The sequence below is a fragment of the Lynx rufus genome, unplaced genomic scaffold, assembly GCF_022079265.1.
Source record: "Lynx rufus isolate CCGP_SWC_20201006 ecotype Redwood Valley unplaced genomic scaffold, mLynRuf1.p SCAF_23, whole genome shotgun sequence".
NCBI lineage: Eukaryota > Metazoa > Chordata > Mammalia > Carnivora > Felidae > Lynx > Lynx rufus.
This window is the reverse complement of record NW_025814838.1, coordinates 7880949-7903109: the sequence shown is the minus strand read 5'-3', so window position 1 is coordinate 7903109 and position 22161 is coordinate 7880949. Positions and strand designations below refer to the sequence as shown.

Sequence of the window (22161 nt, the reverse complement as noted above, 5' to 3'; positions counted from 1 at the left end):
GAGGTCACAGCCATGAGATCAAGTCCCACACTGACTTTGAGCTGAGTGTAAAGCCTGCTTAAGATTCTCTCTCTTTCTCTCTATCCCTCTCCTGCTCGCTCTCTTGCTCTCTCTCTCAAAACAAGAAAAAAAAAACACAAATTTTCACTTTTGATGATTCTTCCTATTGCATGTTTATTTCCTAAATTATCAATTTAAGCTCTTTATTATATTCCACATTTTCCATTTTAGGGGATTAATTTTCTGACATCATAAGATGGGTTCTTTTTTTTTAATATATGAAATTTATTGTCAAATTGGTTTCCATACAACACCCAGTGCTCATCCCAAAAGGTGCCCTCCTCAATACCCATCACCCACCCTCCCCGCCCTCCCCCCCCCCATCAACCCTCAGTTTGGTCTCAGTTTTTAACAGTCTCTTATGCTTTGGCTCTCTCCCACTCTAACCTCTTTTTTTTCCTTCCCCTCCCCCATGGGTTTCTGTTAAGTTTCTCAGGATCCACATAAGAGTGAATCCATATGGTATCTGTCTTTCTCTGTATGGCTTATTTCACTTAGCATCACACTCTCCAGTTCCATCCACGTTGCTACAAAAGGCCATATTTCATTTTTTCTCATTGCCACGCAGTATTCCATTGTGTATATAAACCATAATTTCTTTATCCATTCATCAGTTGATGGACATTTAGGCTCTTTCCATAATTTGGCTATTGTTGAGAGTGCTGCTATGAACATTGGGGTACAAGTGCCCCTATGCATCAGTACTCCTGTATCCCTTGGATAAATTCCTAGCAGTGCTATTGCTGGGTCATAGGGTAGGTCTATTTTTAATTTCTGAGGAACCTCCACACTGCTTTCCAGAGCGGCTGCACCAATTTGCATTCCCACCAACAGTGCAAGAGGGTTCCCGTTTCTCCACATCCTCTCCAGCATCTATAGTCTCCTGATTTGTTCATTTTGGCCACTCTGACTGGCGTGAGGTGATAGCTGAGTGTGGTTTTGATTTGTATTTCCCTGATAAGGAGCGACGTTGAGCATCTTTTCATGTGCCTGTTGGCCATCCGGATGTCTTCTTTAGAGAAGTGTCTATTCATGTTTTCTGCCCATTTCTTCACTGGGTTATTTGTTTTTCGGGTGTGGAGTTTGGTGAGCTCTTTATAGATTTTGGATACTAGCCCTTTGTCTGATATGTCATTTGAAAATATCTTTTCCCATTCCGTTGGTTGCCTTTTAGTTTTGTTGGTTGTTTCCTTTGCTGTGCAGAAGCTTTTTATCTTCATAAGGTCCCAGTAATTCACTTTTGCTTTTAATTCCCTTGCCTTTGGGGATGTGTCGAGTAAGAGATTGCTGCGGCTGAGGTCAGAGAGGTCTTTTCCTGCTTTCTCCTCTAAGGTTCTGATGGTTTCCTGTCTCACATTTAGGTCCTTTATCCATTTTGAGTTTATTTTTGTGAATGGTGTGAGAAAGTGGTCTAGTTTCAACCTTCTGCATGTTGCTGTCCAGTTCTCCCAGCACCATTTGTTAAAGAGACTGTCTTTTTTCCATTGGATATTCTTTCCTGCTTTGTCAAAGATGAGTTGGCCATACGTTTGTGGGTCTAGTTCTGGGGTTTCTATTCTATTCCATTGGTCTATGTGTCTGTTTTTGTGCCAATACCATGCTGTCTTGATGATGACAGCTTTGTAGTAGAGGCTAAAGTCTGGGATTGTGATGCCTCCTGCTTTGGTCTTCTTCTTCAAAATTACTTTCACTATTCGGGGCCTTTTGTGGTTCCATATGAATTTTAGGATTGCTTGTTCTAGTTTCGAGAAGAATGCTGGTGCAATTTTGATTGGGATTGCATTGAATGTGTAGATAGCTTTGGGTACTATTGACATTTTGACAATATTTATTCTTCCAATCCATGAGCAGGGAATGCCTTTCCATTTCTTTAAATCTTCTTCAATTACCTTCATAAGTTTTCTATAGTTTTCAGCATACAGATCTTTTACATCTTTGGTTAGATTTATTCCTAGGTATTTTATGCTTCTTGGTGCAATTGTGAATGGGATCAGTTTCTTTATTTGTCTTTCTGTTGCTTCATTGTTAGTGTATAAGAATGCAACTGATTTCTGTACATTGATTTTGTATCCTGCAACTTTGCTGAATTCATGTATCAGTTCTAGAAGACTTTTGGTGCAGTCTATCGGATTTTCCATGTATAATATCATGTCATCTGCAAAAAGCGAAAGCTTGACTTCATCTTTGCCAATTTTGATGCCTTTGATTTCCTTTTGTTGTCTGATTGCTGATGCTAGAACTTCCAGCACTATGTTAAACAACAGCGGTGAGAGTGGGCATCCCTGTCGTGTTCCTGATCTCAGGGAAAAAGCTCTCAGTTTTTCCCCGTTGAGGATGATGTTAGCTGTGGGCTTTTTCATAAATGGCTTTTATGATCTTTAAGTATGTTCCTTCTATCCCGACTTTCTCAAGGGTTTTTATTAATAAAAGGTGCTGGATTTTGTCAAAGGCCTTTTCTGCATCGATTGACAGGATCATATGGTTCTTCTCTTTTTTTTGGTTAATGTGATGTATCACGTTGATTGATTTGCGAATGTTGAACCAGCCCTGCATCCCAGGAATGAATCCCACTTGGTCATGGTGAATAATTCTTTTTATATGCCATTGAATTCGATTTGCTAGTATCTTATTGAGAATTTTTGCATCCATATTCATCAGGCATATTGGCCTGGAGTTCTCTTTTTTTACTGGGTCTCTGTCTGGTTTAGGAATCAAAGTAATACTGGCTTCATAGAATGAATCTGGAAGTTTTCCTTCCCCTTCTATTTCTTGGAATAGCTTGAGAAGGATAGGTATTATCTCTGCTTTAAACGTCTGGTAGAACTCCCCTGGGAAGCCATCTTGTCCTGGATTCTTATTTGTTGGGAGATTTTTGATAACTGATTCAATTTCTTCGCTGGTTATGGGTCTGTTCAAGCTTTCTATTTCCTCTTGATTGAGTTTTGGAAGAATGTGGGTGTTTGGGAATTTGTCCATTTCTTCCAGGTTGTCCAATTTTTTGGCATATAATTTTTCATAGTATTCCCTGATAATTGTTTGTATCTCTGAGGGATTGGTTGTAATAATTCCATTTTCATTCATGATTTTATCTATTTGGGTCATCTCCCTTTTCTTTTTGACAAGCCTGGCTAGAGGTGTGTCAATTTTGTTTATTTTTTCAAAAAACCAACTCTTGGTTTCGTTGATCTGCTCTAGTTTTTTTAGATTCTATATTGTTTATTTCTGCTCTGATCTTTATTATTTCTCTTCTTCTGCTGGGTTTAGGCTGCCTTTGCTGTTCTGTTTCTATTTCCTTTAGGTGTGCTGTTAGATTTTGTATTTGGGATTTTTCTTGTTTCTTGAGATAGGCCTGGATTGCAATGTATTTTCCTCTCAGGACTGCCTTCGCTGCGTCCCAAAGCGTTCGGATTGTTGTATTTTCATTTTCGTTTGTTTCCATATATTTTTTTATTTCTTCTCTAATTGCCTGGTTGACCCACTCATTCGTTAGTAGGGTGTTCTTTAACCTGCATGCTTTTGGAGGTTTTCCAGACTTTTTCCTGTGGTTGATTTCAAGCTTCATAGCATTGTGGTCTGAAAGTATGCATGGTATAATTTCAATTCTTGTAAACTTATGAAGGGCTGTTTTGTGACCCAGTATATGATCTATCTTGGAGAATGTTCCATGTGCACTCGAGAAGAAAGTATATTCTGTTGCTTTGGGATGCAGAGTTCTAAATATATCTTTCAAGTCCATCTGATCCAATGTCTCATTCAGGGCCCTTGTTTCTTTATTGACCGTGTGTCTAGATGATCTATCCATTTCTGTAAGTGGGGTGTTAAAGTCCCCTGCAATTACCACATTCTTATCAATAAGGTTGCTTCTGTTTATGAGTAATTGTTTTATATATTTGGGGGCTCCGGTATTCGACGCATAGACAGTTATCATTGTTAGCTCTTCCTGATGGATAGACCCTGTAATTATTATATAATGCCCTTCTTCATCTCTTGTTACAGCCTTTAATTTAAAGTCTAGTTTGTCTGATATAAGTATGGCTACTCCAGCTTTCTCTTGGCTTCCAGTAGCATGATAAATAGTTCTCCATCCCCTCACTCTCAATCTGAAGGCGTCCTCAGGTTTAAAATGAGTCTCTTGTAGACAGCAAATAGATGGGTCTTGTTTTTTTACCCATTCTGATACCCTATGTCTTTTGGTTGGCGCATTTAATCCATTTACATTCAGTGTTATTATAGAAAGATACGGGTTTAGAGTCATTGTGATGTCTGTATGTTTTATGCTTGTAGTGATGTCTCTGGTACTTTGTCTCACAGGCTCCCCCTTAGGATCTCTTGTAGGGCTGGTTTAGTGGTGACAAATCCCTTCATTTTTTGTTTGTTTGGGAAGACCTTTATCTCTCCTTCTATTCTAAATAAAGGATTCTCGGCTGCATATTTTTTCTGTTTAGCACACTGAAGATCTCGTGCCAATTCTTTCTGGCCTGCCAAGTTTCAAAAGAGAGATCAGTCACGAGTCTTATAGGTCTCCCTTTATATGTGAGGGCACGTTTATCCCTTGCTGCTTTCCGAATTTTCTCTTTATCCTTGTATTTTGCCAGTTTCACTATGATATGTCGTGCAGAAGATCGATTCAACTTACGTCTGAAGGGAGTTCTCTGTGCCTCTTGGATTTCAATGCCTTTTTCCTTCCCCAGTTCAGGGAAGTTCTCAGCTATAATTTCTTCAAGTACCCCTTCAGCGCCTTTCCCTCTCTCTTCCTCCTCTGGGATACCAATTATGCGTATATTATTTCTTTTTAGTGTATCACTTAGTTCTCTAATTTTCCCCTCATACTCCTGGATTTTTTTTATCTCTCTTTCTCTCAGCTTCCTCTTTTTCCATAACTTTATCTTCTAGTTCACCTATTCTCTCCTCTGCCTCTTCAATCCGAGCTGTCGTCGTTTCCATTTTGTTTTGCATTTCGTTTAAAGCGTTTTTCAGCTCCTGGTGACTGTTCCTTAGTCCCTTGATTTCTGTAGCAAGAGATTCTCTGCTGTCCTCTATACTGTTTTCAAGCCCAGCGATTAATTTTATGACTATTATACTAAATTCACTTTCTGTTATATTATTTAAATCCTTTTTGATCAGTTCATTAGCTGTTGTTATTTCCTGGAGATTCTTCTGAGGGGAATTCTTCCACCTGGTCATTTTGGATAGTCCCTGGAGTGGTGAGGACCTGCAGGGCACTTCCCCTGTGCTGTGGTGTATAACTGGAGTTGGTGGGCAGGGCCGCAGTCCGACCTGATGTCTGCCCCCAGCCCACCGCTGGGGCCACAGTCAGAATGGTGTGTGCCTTCTCTTCCCCTCTCCTAGGGGCGGGATTCACTGTGGGGTGGCGTGGCCCATCTGGGCTACTTGCACACTGCCAGGCTTGTGATGCTGGGGATCTGGCGTATTAGCTGGGGTGGGTAGGCAAGGTGCAGGGGGCAGGAGGGGCAGGTTTAGCTCGCTTCTTCTTAGGTGATCCACTTCAGGAGGGACATTGTGGCAGCGGGAGGGAGTCAGATCCGCTGCCGGAGGTTTGGCTCCGCAGAAGCACAGAGTTGGGTGTTTGCGCAGAGCGAGCAAGTTCCCTGGCAGGAACTGGTTCCCTTTGGGATTTTGGCTGGGGGATGGGCGGGGGAGATGGCGCTGGCGAGCGCCTTTGTTCCCCACCAAACTGAGCTCTGTCGTCCGGGGGCTCCGCAGCTCTCCCTCCCTTTGTCCTCCAGCCTTCCTGCTTTCCGAGCAGAGCTGTTAACTTATGACCTCCCAGACGCTAAGTCGAGCTTGCTGTCGGAGCACAGTCTGTCAGGCCCCTCCGCTTTTGCCAGCCAGACTAGGGGGCTCTGCTTGGCCGGCGGGCCACCCCTCTGCCCCGGCTCCCTCCCACCAGTCCGTGGAGCACGCACCGCCTCGCCACCCTTTCTACCCTCTTCCGTGGGCCTCTCGTCTGCGCTTGGCTCCAGTGACTCGTTCTGCTAATCCTCTGGCGGTTTTCTGGGTTATTTAGGCAGGTGTAGGTGGAATCTAAGTGATCAGCAGGACGCGCGATGAGCCCAGCGTCCTCCTCCGCCGCCATCTTCCCTCTCTCCTCGCCAAAATAATTTCTCCAGAGTAATTAACAGGCGTTATCTACCCAAGGAATGGAACAAATAGGAAGTTCAGGTTCTAAGGAGCTGCCTTGTTTGTGCCAGTGGCCCCACTCTAGCTCTTTATTAATTGCACCACCTGGATGCTGATAGCGAACTGAGCTTTGGAACATTTCAGGCCTGGCATGGAATGCAGTTTTTACACAAGTGTCTTGTGGTTCAGAAATCCGATTTCACAGCTTATCTTCCGTTAGATTAAAGTGTTTATGGTGTGTCTGGAGCTGGAGTAAGTTCCTGCGGGTGCCCAAGAGCAGGGGCCTCCTCTCTCCTCTCATTAATTTGCTGATGCCTAACTGCTCTGACGCAGCGGTGAGATACCGGGGAGAGAGCTAAGATGGGTTCTTAAATCATTTATTGTCAGCCTATCTCCTTTTCATGATAAGGATGGATCGCAGTGGGGTTTGGGAAGTTTGTATTTTCCTTGTTTGTATTTTCTGAACTTCCTGTATTTGTGAGTTGATCTCTCATTACTTTTATAAAATTCTCATCTTGGGAAGATACCACTTTTGAGAAGAACAACCTAGAAGACAGAATTATCCCTTAGAAGCTTGATGATGTGCAAAAAGAAGGAAAATATAGCAACAATGGATAGTACTGCAGAAACAGAAGGTTATCAGGAAATCAGAAAACTGTATCCACATTACCACCACACTACCACTACCACCAGCAGAAGGACATTTTTAAAGAAATTACATTTCACTCTGCCAACAAAAATCCTTTCATAAACTAAGCAACCAAGGAATCAGCCCAAACTTATCATCACTACTCCATAAAATTATTGTTTTGATGGTTCATGAAAATTCCCAATTCACAACAGAGATAACCAACATTCATAAAAAGCTAGTATGGCTAGAAGGCAAAAATAAAAATAACACATACTAGAAAATAAAATTTAAAAAGCCACAGAGTTAACTTAGTTAGAAATATACATATAGTGGGGTGATATGTGGGAAGCAAATATGGCTAAACATCAACATAGTTGATACTAGGTGGAGGGAATGGTCTTTATTTTATTATTTCAATTTTACTTTATGTTTGAAAAAATTTTTCAATGATAACACGGAGGGAAAAGACACTCCCATAGAATACATAGAGCATGATACTATTTCTATAAATTTCAAATTCAAGAATTAAACAAAATTTTATTTACTTACATATATAGCTTTATATATTTACATATTTCATATATATTTAATGGTCTACTTGTATTAAATAAAATAGGAATGCAGAATACAATTCATCATAGTGGTTACCTGTGGAAGATGGAAATATATGAAGGAGTATCTAAGTATTTTAAAATTGTTTGTAAACTCTTAATTTGGAGACTGGGTTCATAGATTCCATTATGATATTATGCTTTAAATCTGTATATATATAGCATATAATATGCATGAATCAAGTATTTTTTATTTAGAATTCTAAAGTATGAGGAATAGAAAAGGTAAAATAATACTAGATTTGATGGTCTAAGCAGGAATCTCAAAGGATCCCCTGATAAATTATTAGGCTTTATAAGCCTAATATTGTGGTTGATTAATGCAAAATAAATACAAACAAAACATTCAATTGCATTTCTATACATCAACCGTAAACACTTAGAAAAGTGTTCAAAGGCAAAACTGGAACAATTTCAACAACAAAATAAGGTAGTATTGGATTTGTAACTGAAAGTATAAATTGATAATATGAATCTGTTTTGATATAAATAAATGACTAAATAAATAATGATGCATAGAAGAAAAATTCTCCATAGAGTTTCAATCAATTTATGTAGATATTCCAACCTCTAGGAGGTAGAGGATAACTTCCCACTCCATATTTGTGGGATGTACATTTTGACTTCCCTCCAGAGAATAGAGAGCACAGACAAGGGACGAGAGGGAGTAACTTTACCGCAGAGAAAGCTGACAAACACAATTTCAACCACGTGATCAAGGTCAACATTAACAGTGACAAGTCACACTGGTAGTGTGTACATTTTATTGTTGTTGCAATAAAAATATCCCTTTACTTCTGTGAGTTTCCTCCCCCAAATCCATAATCCCAGTCTAATAATGAAGAAGAAAAAAAGAAACCATTAGACAGGTCCCAAATGAGGGATGTCCTACAAAATTCCTCACCAGTACTCCTCAAAACTGTCAATATCATGAAAAAAAATAAAATCTGAGAAAAATGTCACAGCTAAGAGGAACCAAAGGAAACATAACTACTAAATATAATGTAGAATTCTGGACTGGTTCACAGAAGAAAAAAAAATAACACTACGTTAGAAAAAAAAGGAATCCTGAAAATGTCAGAGACTTTAGTTAATGGTAATATTTGGTACTTATTAATGATAATATTTATTCATTATTGTAACATACCATACTAATGTATGTTGCTAATAATTAGGGAAAGCACATGCAGAGTATGTGAAATTCTCTATATTGTCTTTATAATTTTTCTGTAAATCCAAAACCATTCTAAAGGATTGACTTTTTTTAAAGGAGGGAAAGTATATAATTTTCTTATAACAAATTCTGGACTTTTTACTCAACTTCTCAAGACAGTTCAAGAAGTATCACTAATGGTCATTTTTACCTTTTAAACACAAAATGTTACCTTTTGCAAGAGTACGTGCACTTTAATACTGGCTTCTAATTATTGGTTTAAGATTTCACACTTTTGAAAGGACTTGGAGCATTTTTTCATGGCATGTAATAATAAGCATATCAATAAATATATTAATATTCATCTGCTTAGCTTACTTGATTACCGTACATTATATTCATGAAATTAGCCTTCAGAATTCATTGTTGAATATTAGTGTAGCAGGATAATCACTTCTCACACTCCAAATAGTTTACTTGTCTCAGTGTAGCCTAATGTTTCATTCCACCCTATATTTCTTATTTATTGTTTTCTCAGGCCTTGTTCATAGTGTCAATGTTCTGTACTAATCTCTCTCTCCACCCCACCCCACCCCCCACCCCCGCCATCCTCAGATACTGCGAAGAATGTTTATTCTTTGGAAGAGAAAATGATTGGAAAGTACATGATTGTAATGAGTATCACAGGCTTTATTTGCCTTCTCTTGCTTTTCTTTTTGGACACTACTTTGTGGAAGCTAAGAACATTTCTCAGTCAATATGTTTACTTTGGTATCTATAAGACATTCAGGAAGGTAAGTAATTAAGCATGATCCTTAAGAATAACTCCAAGAAAAGGGAACATTAAGCCTGAAAAGCATGTATCTATATATGACTATCTCAGGGTAAAAGAAAGTCTATGTTCACAGAAATATGTTTTCTTAAATAAAACTCATTGAGGTTTAATTTACCTACAATAAACTTTATTTGTTTTTATTGTTTCAAAGCACCAAATTTTGTGTTTACTAATTTCCTTTATTGTTGACTATTTTCTCTTTCATTGATATTTTTGGTCTTTATTTAAAAATTTTTCTTCCTGCTGCTTGCTTTTGGCTTACTTCTCTCCTTCTAGCTTCTTTATGGAAAGACTGAAATTACAGGTTTTAGGTCTCTCTCCTTTAATAATACAAACATTTAAAGCAAAACATTTCCCTGCAAACACTCCTTTAGATGTACTCTGAAAAAATTTGATTTTGTACATTTTTGTTATCATTCAAATGTTTTAAGTATTTTTTAAATTTCCTATACGATTTCTTTTTTGATGCATGGATTACTTTAAAAGTCTGTAAATAAATGTAAAAATATTTGGAAAGTTTCTAGATATATTGTTATTGATCCCTAGTTTAATTCCCTTGTGGTTAAAAAACATACTCTGTAGTGAATTTTTTTAAAAACCATTGATAATTGCTGTATATGGCTCAGCATGTGACCAATATCGGTATTGTGCCATGTACATGTGAAATAAATGTGTACATTTGTTAGTTGTAATGTTCTATAAATATCAATTAGGTTATGATGGTTGATAGGATTGCTGTACACCTAGTCTCTAGCTGATATATTTTTGTCAGATTTATTTTTCAATTGCTAAGAAGAGTGTAAAATCTCCAATCCCAGTTGTAGGCTTATTTCTCCCCTTTAATTCAGTCATTTTAAAAAGTATATTTTGAATCTCTATCATTAAGCCAATAGACATTTATTATTTTATGTCTTTCTGATTAATTAAATTCTAGGATATCTGGTAATGACATATATCTCTGGTACTATTTTTTTAAGCCTATTTTTTTTTGTCTTAAAGTCTATTTCCTATGACATTAATATGGCACCTTCAGTCTTGTACTTACTTTCTCATGGTATGCCATTTTACATACACTTATTTTCACTGTATTTATTCTCACTGTAAATAGCATATAGTTACACCCTAATTTTTTATCCATTCTGATAATCTCTGCCTTTCAATATGAGCATTTAGCGCTTCATTGATAAGTTTGTATTTCCACCTACCACATACATATATTATTTGTTTTCTGTTTGTCCCTTCAGATTTTTGTTTCACTGCTTTCCCATTTCTGCTTTTCCTTTGATTACTTGAACATAGTTAGAATTCCACTTTAATTTTTCAATTCACTCTTTAGCTATACTTTCATACTTATGTTTAATAATTGGTACAGGGTTTACAAAATAATACGTAGTTCTTTTTTCAATATGAGCATTTAGCCCTTCGTTGATAAGTTTGTATATTTTATCTACCACATACATATATGATTTGTTTTCTGTTTGTCCCTTCAGATTTTTGTTTCACTGCTTTCCCATTTCTGCTTTTCCTTGGATTATTTGAATATATTTAGAATTCCACTTTAATTTTTCAATTCACTCTTTAGCTATACTTCCATACTTATGTTTAATGATTGGTGCGGGGTTTACAAAATAATATATAGTTCTTTTTTCATAGTCTGTTTAGAGTTAATATTGTAAAATGTAGAAAATGTGAAACCATAATTTCTGTTTCTATCGCTCACTGTTTTTAATGCTATAGTTGGTGTATGTCTTACATCTATATATGTCATTATATAATTAACCATGAAAAATAATACTATATTTTGCCTTAAAACAGCATGTATTTCAAAGTAAGTAATAGAAAAAAATGATTTTATATTCACCTAGATATTTACAATCTCTGGTGCTGTTCATTCTTTCCTGAATATATGAGTTTCCCTCTGCTATGGTTTTCCTTTAGACCAAAAACTTACTTAAGCATTTATTTTAGTTAAGAACTAGAGAAGACCTATGTCTTCTTTTATCTGAAAATATCTTTATTTGTGGAGTATATTTTTGCTTTCATTAGAAGTCTGGGTTGGGGCGCCTGGGTGGCGCAGTCGGTTAAGCGTCCGACTTCAGCCAGGTCACAATCTCGCGGTACGTGAGTTCGAGCCCCGCGTCAGGCTCTGGGCTGATGGCTCAGAGCCTGGAGCCTGTTTCCGATTCTGTGTCTCCCTCTCTCTCTGCCCCTCCCCCGTTCATGCTCTGTCTCTCTCTGTCCCAAAAAAAAAAAATAAACGTTGAAAAAAATTTTTTGAAAAAAAAAAAAAAGAAGTCTGGGTTGATAATTTTTTTTTTCTGGGCACTCTATATGTAATATCATTTAACTGTCTTCTGGTTTCTTTTATTTCAAATACGAAGAGGTAGTCATTCAAACTGCTTTCCCTTTTATGTAATGCACTGTTTTTCTTTGGCTGTTTTATTTACAAGTTTCTCATTATCTTTGGTTTCCACCAATTTGACTATTATGTACTAAGGCATAAACCAACTTAGCTAAGCCAGAACTTTATTTTCCAGAATCCCCTTCCCTGTATTATCCCAATTTAGAGTTGTTACAGAAGGAGATTCACATGAGATTTTGAAGGCAGAATTGAAGCAGACTTAGACTCAGTCTTACAGCAGCATATCTCTCTTCTTAACTTGTCCACTCCAACCTATACTAGCAGCTGTGCATAATGCCACTAAAAAGAGTATCATCTAACATAACTCTAGTCACAATTATTTACTTAGGATAAGTCAGGGAATGGCAATGTCATTTCCCATGATTAGATACTTTTTTTTCCAAATACTTGTTTGTTGTATTGCCGTGTTTAAAAAACAAAGTAACGAATATCGAGCAATTCATTTTACTGCATTTTGCCTGTACATGTTTATATTTTATTTATTTTTATTAAGTTTTAAATTTTTAATGTTTATTTATTTTTGAGAGAGAGACAGAGCATGAGTGGGGGAGGAGCAGACAGAGAGGGAGACACAGAATCCAAAGCAGGCTCCAGACTCTGACTTGTCAGCACAGAGCCCGACGAGTGGCTCGAACTCACAGACCACGAGATCATGACGTGAGCCGAAGTCATACGCTCAACCGACTGAGCCACCCAGGCGCCCCATATTTTTACCAAGTTTTAAATTTTAATTCCAGTATAGTTAACATAAAATGTTATATTAGTTTCAGGTGCACAATAGAGTGATTCAAAAAATTTTATGCATTACTCAGTGCTTATCATAAGTGTACATTTTTTTAATGTTTGTTTGTTTGTTTGTTTATAGAAAGATTGTGCAGGTGGGGAGGGGCAGAGAGATAGAATCCCAAGCAGTCCCCATGCTTTGAGTGCAGAGCCCAACCCTACAAACTGTGAGATCATGACCTGAGCTGAAATCAAGAGTTGGACACTTAACTGACTGAGCCACCCAGGCCCCCCTACCTTGAAATATCTTTACAGGCGCCTGGGTGGCTCAGTCAGTTGAGCCTCCGACTTCGGCTCAGGTCATGATCTCGCAGTCCGTGAGTTCGAGCCCTGCGTCAGGCTCTGTGCTGACAGCTCAGAGCCTGGAGCCTGTTTCGGATTCTGTGTCTCCCTCTCTCTCTGACCCTCCCCCATTCATGCTGTCTCTCCCTGTCTCAAAAATAAATAAACGTTAAAAAAATAAAATTTTTTAAAAAAGAAGCATCTTTAGCAGGATAAGTGTACTCTTAATCCCCTTCACCTGTTTCACTCATACCCTCCACCAATCTCCCCTCTGACAACCACCAGTTTGTTCTCTATAGTTAAGAGTTTCTTGGTCAGCTTGTTCATTTCTCTCTCTTTCTTTATTTTGTTTCTTAAATTCCACATATCAGTGAAATCATATGGTATTTGTTTTTTTCTGACTGAGTTATTACAATTAGCATTATACTCTCTAGCTTCATCCATATTTTTACAAATGGCAAGATTCCTTTCTTTTTTATAGCTGAGTAATATATATATATATATATATATATATAAACTTCTTTACCCATTTATCCATATAGATGTACATATATAAAAGTTGTATGTATATATACATGTATAAATATTATATATGTGTGTGTTCATACATATATAAAAGCTTTATATATAAATATATATGTTTTATATAAACATATATAAAACTTCTTTATCCATTCCTCAGTTCATCTCTCCATATTTTGGCTATTATAAATAATGCTACAATAAATGTAGCTGTGTATGTATCCCTTTGAATCTGTGTTTTTGTATTCTTTGGGCAAATACTCAGTAGTGCAATTGTTGGATCATAGGGTAGTTCTATTGGTAACATTTTCAGGAACCGCCATACTGCTTTCCACAATGGCTGCACCACTGTGCATTCCAACCAAGAGCACACAAGAGTTTCTTTTTATCCACATGCTTGCCAACAGCTGTTGTTTCTTGTGCTGTTGATTTTAGTCAGGTGTTACTCTTGTTGGGAATCTCTTATAAGTGACGAATGTTTTTCTCCTGGTGATTTCAAGATTGTCTCCTTGCCTTTGGCTTTCAGCAATTTTTCTGTGTACAGATATATTTGTATTTATTGTAGTTGGTATTCACTAAGCGGTGGATGTGTATAATGTTTTCCATGAAATTTGGGGAGTCTCAGCCATTTCTTTAAATATTTTTCTGCTTACTTCTCTCTTTTCCATTTGACATTCCCATTATGCATATATTGATGCACTAAATTGTATCCCACATTTCTCTGAGGCTTTGTTCATTTTTCTTGATTGGTTTTTTCTCCATCTTCAGGTACCTCTTTGTATCTATCTACAAGTTTTCTAATTCATTTTTCTACCAGTTCAAATTTGCTATTGAGCCCTTCTAGTGAGTTTTTCATTTTAGTTATTATAATTTTCAACTCCAGAACTTCCACTTCTTTTTTTTAATTTCTATCTTGTTATCATTAATCTTGATTTGAAAAAAACATTGTCATAATACTTCCCTTTACTCCTTCAAGCATGGTTTCCTTTCCTTTGAAAATATTTATAATGGCTACTTTGAAAGTCTTTAAAAGTCTTTGTCTGTTAAATCTTGCATCTGGTCATTTTCATTTTCATAGGCAGTTACTATTGTTTGCTCTTTTTCCTGTGTATGGAACACAGTTTCCTGTTTCTTTTATCTCATAATTTTTGCTGAACTCTGGATATTTTATTTATTTGTTTGTTTACTTATTTATTTTAGAAAGAGGTCTTTTTTATTTTAGATAAAGAGAGAGAGAGTGGGAGAATGCAGAGGGAGAGAGAGAGAGAGAGAGAGAGAGAGAGAGAGAGAGAGAGAGAGAATCTTAAGCAGGCTCCACACTCAGCATGCAGCCTGATGTGGGACTCAATCCCACAACCCTGGGATCATGACATGAGCTGAAATTAAGAGTCAGACCCTCAGCCAACTCAGCCACCCAGGCACCCCTGAATATTTTAAATGTGTATTGGTTCTCTAGGTATTGTTCTTTCCTAGGGAACTTCTGTCATTTGCTAGTTTGTTTAAGTGACTGGCTGGGATGTTTTTGTGAAGTCTATTTTCCTTGTAGTGTGAAGCATCTGATATTATTCCTCAGAGGATGCAGACCTGGGCATGGGGGCAGTAACCCTGGAATGACTGTAGTTTTAAGGTCTCTCTTTGTCTCTTTCCATATCCACACCCAACTGTTAAGCTCCACTAATTGCTGGCTGATTTTTTATTTCAACAATGTGTTCTCCTAACACATAAATTGCTCTATTGATAGATCCATTAAATTTGAGCTTCTTTGCAGAAATAGCTTGAGGTCAGTAATCAAGATTTGTTTCACCCAGGAGGGCTTTTCATGGCTGTCTCTTTCCCTGTTTCTTTCTAGTAGAGTAGCTAGCCTATGGTTAATTTATATATCTAATGAAGCTACCAGTCATGTCTTAATTGCTTTACACAAAACCACCATTGTTTTGAGAGTATCTTTAGGCTCGAACTTCTCTACCCTGTTTCGAATGAAGGCAGTTCTATGGGCGAGAATATATGAGCTCTCTGTTTTACAACCTAACTCTATCCCTGGGTAAAATTTCTGAGCCATGGCTCCAAAGTTGAGGACAGAAACAGTGGTATGCTTCTTTCTTGAGTGATATCACTGTTTCAGGAGCTGGGTCCTCAGTAGGGAACAGTGGTCTCTGGTCTTGTTGGCTTACCTCTCCCAGCATGAAGCCTCTGCCCTAAGAATGAACTAGAGTCCACATTACACCCAACGTAGAGGATCCTCCACTCCCTGTGTGGAGAATAGGTGGGAGAAGGGAACCCCAAATTCCCGTTTACACTCACCCAGAACATAGCCTCTGCAAAATGAGAAATGCTGATATCCTGTGTCTCCCAGAATTTACTTGGCCTTCAATTGTAAAGGTGAGGGAAGGGGAGGCTTTGTTTTCATAGCTGCACCTCCCTGAAGTGAAGTTCTTTTCTGAGCAATAGGAAGGGAGGGAGAGAGTGGGTTATGATCCAATGCCACAGGATTTCCCCGTTCTTACCAAGTTTAGTAGATTTATTGAATAAATTTTTCTTAATTTGCTATATGCCCTTAGGATCATTTCCAGAACCTTTAAATGACTATTATTTAGATAATTTTCACCAGTTTCACTAGGGCACATGTCCACATATCTCCTCAAATTGACATTCTGTTAGTTGTAAAATATTTCAGGGTGAAGTCCTACTGATTTTTTCCTTTCCCTCATAGAGAAAGAGTTATTCTTCTTTAGGCTTTCACTGTTGAACATGCTGTACTTGTAATAAATCACACTTGATTGATCTCAGTTGTGGCTGCAGTTTTTCCTGAGGTGTCCAGTTCTGGAAAAAACAACATGCTATGTAATCCTAATTTTTTAAAGTTGTGTAAATAAAAATGAATATGTTCTGAATTGATTGGAAAAAACAGTCTGTAAAATTATGCCAAATTTCTGTTGTACCATCTTGATATCAGTTTCCTAAAGCTACTTGGTCTAGTCAAGAATAATAAAGAGCAATGTTATCTTGTAATATTTATCATTCAAATATAGGCCATAGGGTCCAGGCATTTCTTAGGGAAAGTCTAGTTAAGCCTTGCTGATTTTCTTGCTTCTATTCCTGATTAATTTTGGAAAAAGTTATTCATTATTTAGAATTCATGGCTGTTTTTTAGAATTTCCATTCCTCTTGGGATGATTTCTTTCTTAAAGATCCAAGTTATAAAAATCACTTCTCTGAATGCTTAAAAGAAATTCTGTCTTTTAAAAAAATAGCATATGATTTAATTGACATGTAGAATTAAGAAACAAAACAAGTGAACATAGTGGGGTCGGGGGGAGAGAAAGAGGCAAACCAAGAAACAAACTCTTAACTATAGAGAACAAACCGATGGTTACCAGAGGGGAGGGGAGTGTGGAGATGGGTTAAAAAGGTGATGGGGATTTAGGTGTGCACTTGTTGTGATGAGCACCAGATGCTGTATGGAAGTATTGAATCACGATATTGTGTCCCTGAAACTAATATTACATTGTATGTTAACTAACTGGAATTTAAGTAAAAGCTTAAAAAAATAAATTCTCTATTTTAAAGATTTAAAGTACATATTGTAGCATGTTAATTCACAATATTTCTACTATGTGGATGACTTTTCCTTCTCTAATCTCCGCCATCATTCTCCCGACAAACTATTTATTATTCAAAACTCAGTCGATGGGGCGCCTGGGTGGCGCAGTCGGTTAAGCGTCCGACTTCAGCCAGGTCACGATCTCGCGGTCCGTGAGTTCGAGCCCCGCGTCAGGCTCTGGGCTGATGGCTCGGAGCCTGGAGCCTGTTTCCGATTCTGTGTCTCCCTCTCTCTCTGCCCCTCCCCCGTTCATGCTCTGTCTCTCTCTGTCCCAAAAATAAATAAACGTTGAAAAAAAAAAAAAACAAAACTCAGTCGAGTTGTACACGATGCTGAGGTGATATTCAAAGACTTCATGGAATTACTAAAATAAATCTTTGTTAACATCTTTGAGATTATCCCCAGTTTCGCTTTCATAAAACCACCCACTCTAGACCAGACACCTAAATAGAATTTACTTTTATGATTCTTGTTTTGAAAATATAGGAAAAAGTGTCCAAGGAACTATCTGGAGAATCCGATGATGAAGATGTACAAAATGAAAGACAGAGAATCCTGGGGCAGCCTAGGGAGTTGCTGAATTCTGCAGTACTTATTAAGGAACTCACAAAGGTAACATCATTCACTGGCCAATATATGCTGGCTTCATTTATCCCTAAGAACATGTCATTGGTGTCTGGGACACACTGTGGTTTGTCAGAATCTATGAGTATTTTTCCAAGTGTAATAGAAAAGTTCTTGTAAAACTGTCTGAAGTAGTGGTCCATAGAGACCTGAGAAATTTATTATATTTGATTTTCAAATATTCTTTACTATATTGTGTTTTCTGGCTTTTTTTTAGATATATTTTAAGTATCCAGTCATTCTGGCTGTGAAAAATATCTCTGTTACAATCCAAAAGGGAGAGTGCTTTGGATTGCTTGGATTCAATGGAGCTGGAAAAACTACTACCTTCAAAATTTTGACTGGAGAGGAGACTGTTACCTCTGGGGATGTGTTCCTTGAGCAATTTAGCGTCACTAAAAGGCTCCAAAAAGTAAGACATTATTACAATCTAAGATATAAGAAGTTTGATGACTTGAGGTACAGGTAATGGGCAGATGCTGAAGATAATAGATGGCCATCATGAGAGACATTGATATTGATACTCTTGGCTCAGTAAGTTCTGGAGAGAGAAATAAATTTTTGAGGATAGGCAACAAGAGCAGAATCTAAGACATGAGTATCTTTTGTGTTCTTTGAAAATGTTAGATTAAAAGGCAAGCTCTATCAATAGTACATCTAATATATGCCAGACAAGGTACTGTAAGGAAGGAAAGACTGGGCAGAAGATGCAGTTCACATATAAGTGCAGTTCACTTATAATTGAGGTCTTCATGCACATGAGAGTTCTGGAACAGGATGGCCTTTCCAAGTGGTCCCAAATCAAAGCAAAATAGCCGTCTTTTGTATCTCTGAATCAGCCAGTCATTGGTTTACATGCCACCTGGGAAAGAGTGAATAATCTTGGGGAAAAGCTAAGTGGGGGAAAAATTCAAGAAGAAAATGGTCAAAGGTTTCAAACTTCAGAAAGTCTCAGGCAACGTAAAGCCTGAATAGTGCATATTGGATTTTTTTAAGTTTACTTATTTTGAGAGAGAGAAAGAGAGAGAGACAGAGAGACAGAGAGAGGAGATAGAAAATCCTAAGCAGGCTCCATGGTGTCAGCACAGAGCCTGATGCGGGGCTCAAACTCACAAACCATGAGCTGAAATCAAGAGGCAGACACTTAACTGACTGAGCCACCCAGACACCTGTATATTGGATTTAGCAACTAGAACTTCACTGATGCAGTTAGCAAGAACTATTGTACTATGGTCAGTTGGGTGGTATTAATGGGAGCCTGAATGGTGCATTTCTTTCCTCTTTAGTTCACAGGACATTGTCATTATGACATCAGGAAGATGGGGTTGTGGGAGTCTGCATGCTCTAAGATGAATAGTATTCTAGTAACAGAGGTGAAGCTAAGAATTTGGATTATACTTTGAAGAAAGTTAGTTTTGTTTGTTTTTTTTTTCAGAAATTAGAACACTTTATTATAAATATTTCCAGAATATAAACTGATTTTATATCAAGACTCTTTGAAACTTTTAAAACTATATGTAACCTTAGCTTATTATTATTATAATGCATTTCGTTTTCCACTTTGCAATCTAGAAAATACACTGCAAGTTAGGTCTAACAAAGGAAAAAAAATCAGTCTAAATTGTGTCAAAGAGAAAACTAATGAATATAAAAATATCCCACCCAAAACTAAAACAAACCTAATCAAGAAATAGATTCTGCAAAGCCCGTTAATACTTCAATTTAAAATAAGTGACCTCCCAAGGGAAAAATACTTCTACTATCATAGCAATTTGATGAGTAAGAGCAGTGCCACTCTCATTAAGGAAAATTACATTATATAGAAGAAAAACGTAGGGATGCTTTCAGGAAATGAGGAAAAGTAATTTCCGTGCTGGAGAGTAACCACATTAAATACTTCCAGTTCACTTGGCCTGTTGTTAGAAATTAAAGTACCCGTTCACATGAAAAAATCGATATGAACATGGACATCATAAAACCAAGCTCCTCAACTATTTTTTCAATTTAACCTCAGGAGAACCAACTCAGGATCTTCAAAATCCAAGGATAGACTGGTCCCAAAGCATTTCTTCCTCTGTCCTCTCTTTACCTTGTTCCTTTTTCTCTTTTCTACGCTTACATTCCTCTTTCTTAGAGGCCACATCTCGGCCTTTTTTCTCCTTTCGATTCTTAAGCTTTTCTGTACTGACCCTGACTGTTTTCATTTGTGTTTCATTTCTTTGCAAGTTCTTGTGTTTGTCTAAATCTATTTCCTCACAACCTTTTTTCCTCTTATGCTTGGGCCGCTCCTCCTCTGCTTTTTCTCTGGCTTCCTCTGGGTGCCTTTTCCCCTGCTGATGTATCTGTTTATGACTGGCCTGATGGGCGCTGGCACTGTTTTCTGAGGAGAGACGCTTGTAAACTCCAGATTCCACACTGTATGGGCGACAGTTATACCCTTGCTGACTAAGGTTCAGGGGTCCTGGTTTTTCTGAGAAACAGTCCCTGGTGAACTGGCAGTAGCTCAGAGAGTCTAGTCTTAGCCTACTGTCATGAGCTGGTAGCCACTGAGGTAACCAGTTTTCCACCTTTGGTGAAATAGAGCATGATCTCGGGTAGGTCTGGACAGTCTCAGATGAGAGTCTGTGATCAAACATTCTATGCCTCGGTCTGTAATCAACCTCTTCTTTGTACCCACAAGTTTCCAAACAGTCCTCTCTCATCTTTCTGAAACAAATCTTTGGCTCTACGCCTCTGGCTTTCTGCACTTTGATACAATCTTCAAGTTCATCTTGAAAAGAGTCATATGTCTTCTTTGAATGCTTCATTAGGTTGACAACAAGGGGTTCTCTTTATAAGGCTGGGAACTTGGTGAAGAAATCTGATCATATTCCCCCATTAATTGCTTCAGTTTTCTAGCATGGACTTTCCCCAAATGGTGAGACTGTGCAACAACCAGGAAGCTTCTCTGAGGCAGGGGCGGGCGTCTACAACTACTGTCCCCCTCCCCACCAACGCCGCTGGCCAGCCGGGGGATAGGAGGGGGTGGAGGTGGCGGAGAGGCAGGGACAGGCGCTGAGAAAGTCAGTTTTGAAGCAAAGAAAGTTCACTTGTGAGAAGTTTGAGAAACATTCACTCAAAGTTGTGGGAATGAAATAGGAGATATTTGATACATTAAATAACTTGACCACATTTACACTTGAAGGGAAGAAATTGAAATAGAGAAAGAAGTGATACGTGATAAAAGGAAGTGAGTGGGTTCTTCCAGGTGGTCCTTGGGGTCAGAGATTTCAAAATTCCCAGCAGGAAGTGATGAGGTTCTTAAAAAAATAGAAATGGAAATGTCATATGATCTGGAAATTTCACTACTGAGTACTTACCCAAAGAAAACAAAAACACTAATTCAAAAGATATATGCATGCACCCCTATGTTTATTGCAGAATTTACAGTAGTCAAGATACAGAAGTAACCTAAGTGTCCATTGATAGATGAAGGGATAAAGAAGATGTATATACAATGGAATATCACTTAGCCATAAAAAATGTTATCTTGCCATTTGCAACAACATGGATGGACGTAATGGTATTATTCTAAGTGAAATAAGTTATACAGAGAGAGAAAAATACCATGTGATTTTACTTATACGTGGAATCTAAAAAAACAAATGAACAAACAGAAACAGAAACAGACTCTAGATACAGAGAACAAACTGGGGGTTTTCAAGAGGGAAACAGGTAGAAGGATGGACAAAATAAATGAAAGGGATTAAGAGGTACAAACTTCCAGTTATAAAATAAATAAGTCATGAGGATGATAAATATAGCATAGGGGATATAGTCAATAATATTATAATAATATTGTCTAGTGACAGATGGTAACTATACATATGGTGAGCCCTGCATAATGTATAGAACTTAATCACTATGTTGTACACCTAAAACTAATATAATATTGTATGTCAAACATACTTCAATAATAAGATTTAAAGAAAATAAGTAAAAGTGGGGTGCTGAAGTCTCCAACTCATATTTTTCAGTTGTTTATTTCTCCCTTCAAATCTATTATTGTTATCTTCATATACTTTAGAGCTCTGATGTTTGGTGCATATATGTGTATAATTGCTATATTTTCATGGTAAATTGATCCTTTTATCAATATATAATACTGTATTTGTTCTTGTAGCAGTTATTGACTTTGTCTATTTTCTCTAATAATAGTATAGCCATTCAGCTCTTTTGGGCACTATTTTCATGAATTTTTTTTCCTATCCTTTTACTGTCAACCTATTTGTGTCCTCAAACCTAAGTGAGTCTGACTAGATAACATATATTTGGATCATGTTTGTTTTTTTAAATTCATTTTGCCAATCTATGCCTTTTGATTGGGGAATTACATTTAGAGAAATTACTGATAGAGAAAGACTTACTTTTTCCATTTGTTGTTTACCATATCTCTTATCGATGTTTTTTGCCCCTGATTTCCTCCATTAATGCTTTACATTGTGTTTAGTTGATTT

General features: G+C 37.5%; 2 protein-coding genes across 2 annotated transcripts in view; one reads left to right on the top strand and one right to left on the bottom strand.

Annotated features, from left to right (window-relative positions):
* The window catches only part of LOC124517903 (phospholipid-transporting ATPase ABCA3-like), a 188133-nt gene that overhangs the window by 150286 nt on the left and 15686 nt on the right, over window positions 1-22161 (top strand). Inside the window, exons 23-25 of the mRNA XM_047087601.1 lie at window positions 9212-9390; window positions 17528-17653; window positions 17883-18077. Of these exons, the coding sequence (XP_046943557.1) occupies window positions 9212-9390; window positions 17528-17653; window positions 17883-18077 (500 nt within the window). The remainder of the gene's footprint in view (window positions 1-9211; window positions 9391-17527; window positions 17654-17882; window positions 18078-22161) is intronic.
* On the bottom strand, window positions 19636-20611 carry LOC124517904 (lysine-rich coiled-coil protein 1-like). Its single transcript, XM_047087602.1, has one exon. It carries the CDS (start codon window positions 20470-20472, stop codon window positions 19699-19701), a length of 774 nt encoding a protein of 257 aa, XP_046943558.1. The 5' UTR covers window positions 20473-20611; the 3' UTR covers window positions 19636-19698.

Excerpts from the sequence above, each read along its gene's own strand:
- LOC124517904 (XM_047087602.1), bottom strand. The coding sequence starts at position 20,472 with ATGAAGCATTCAAAGAAGACATATGACTCTTTTCAAGATGAACTTGAA.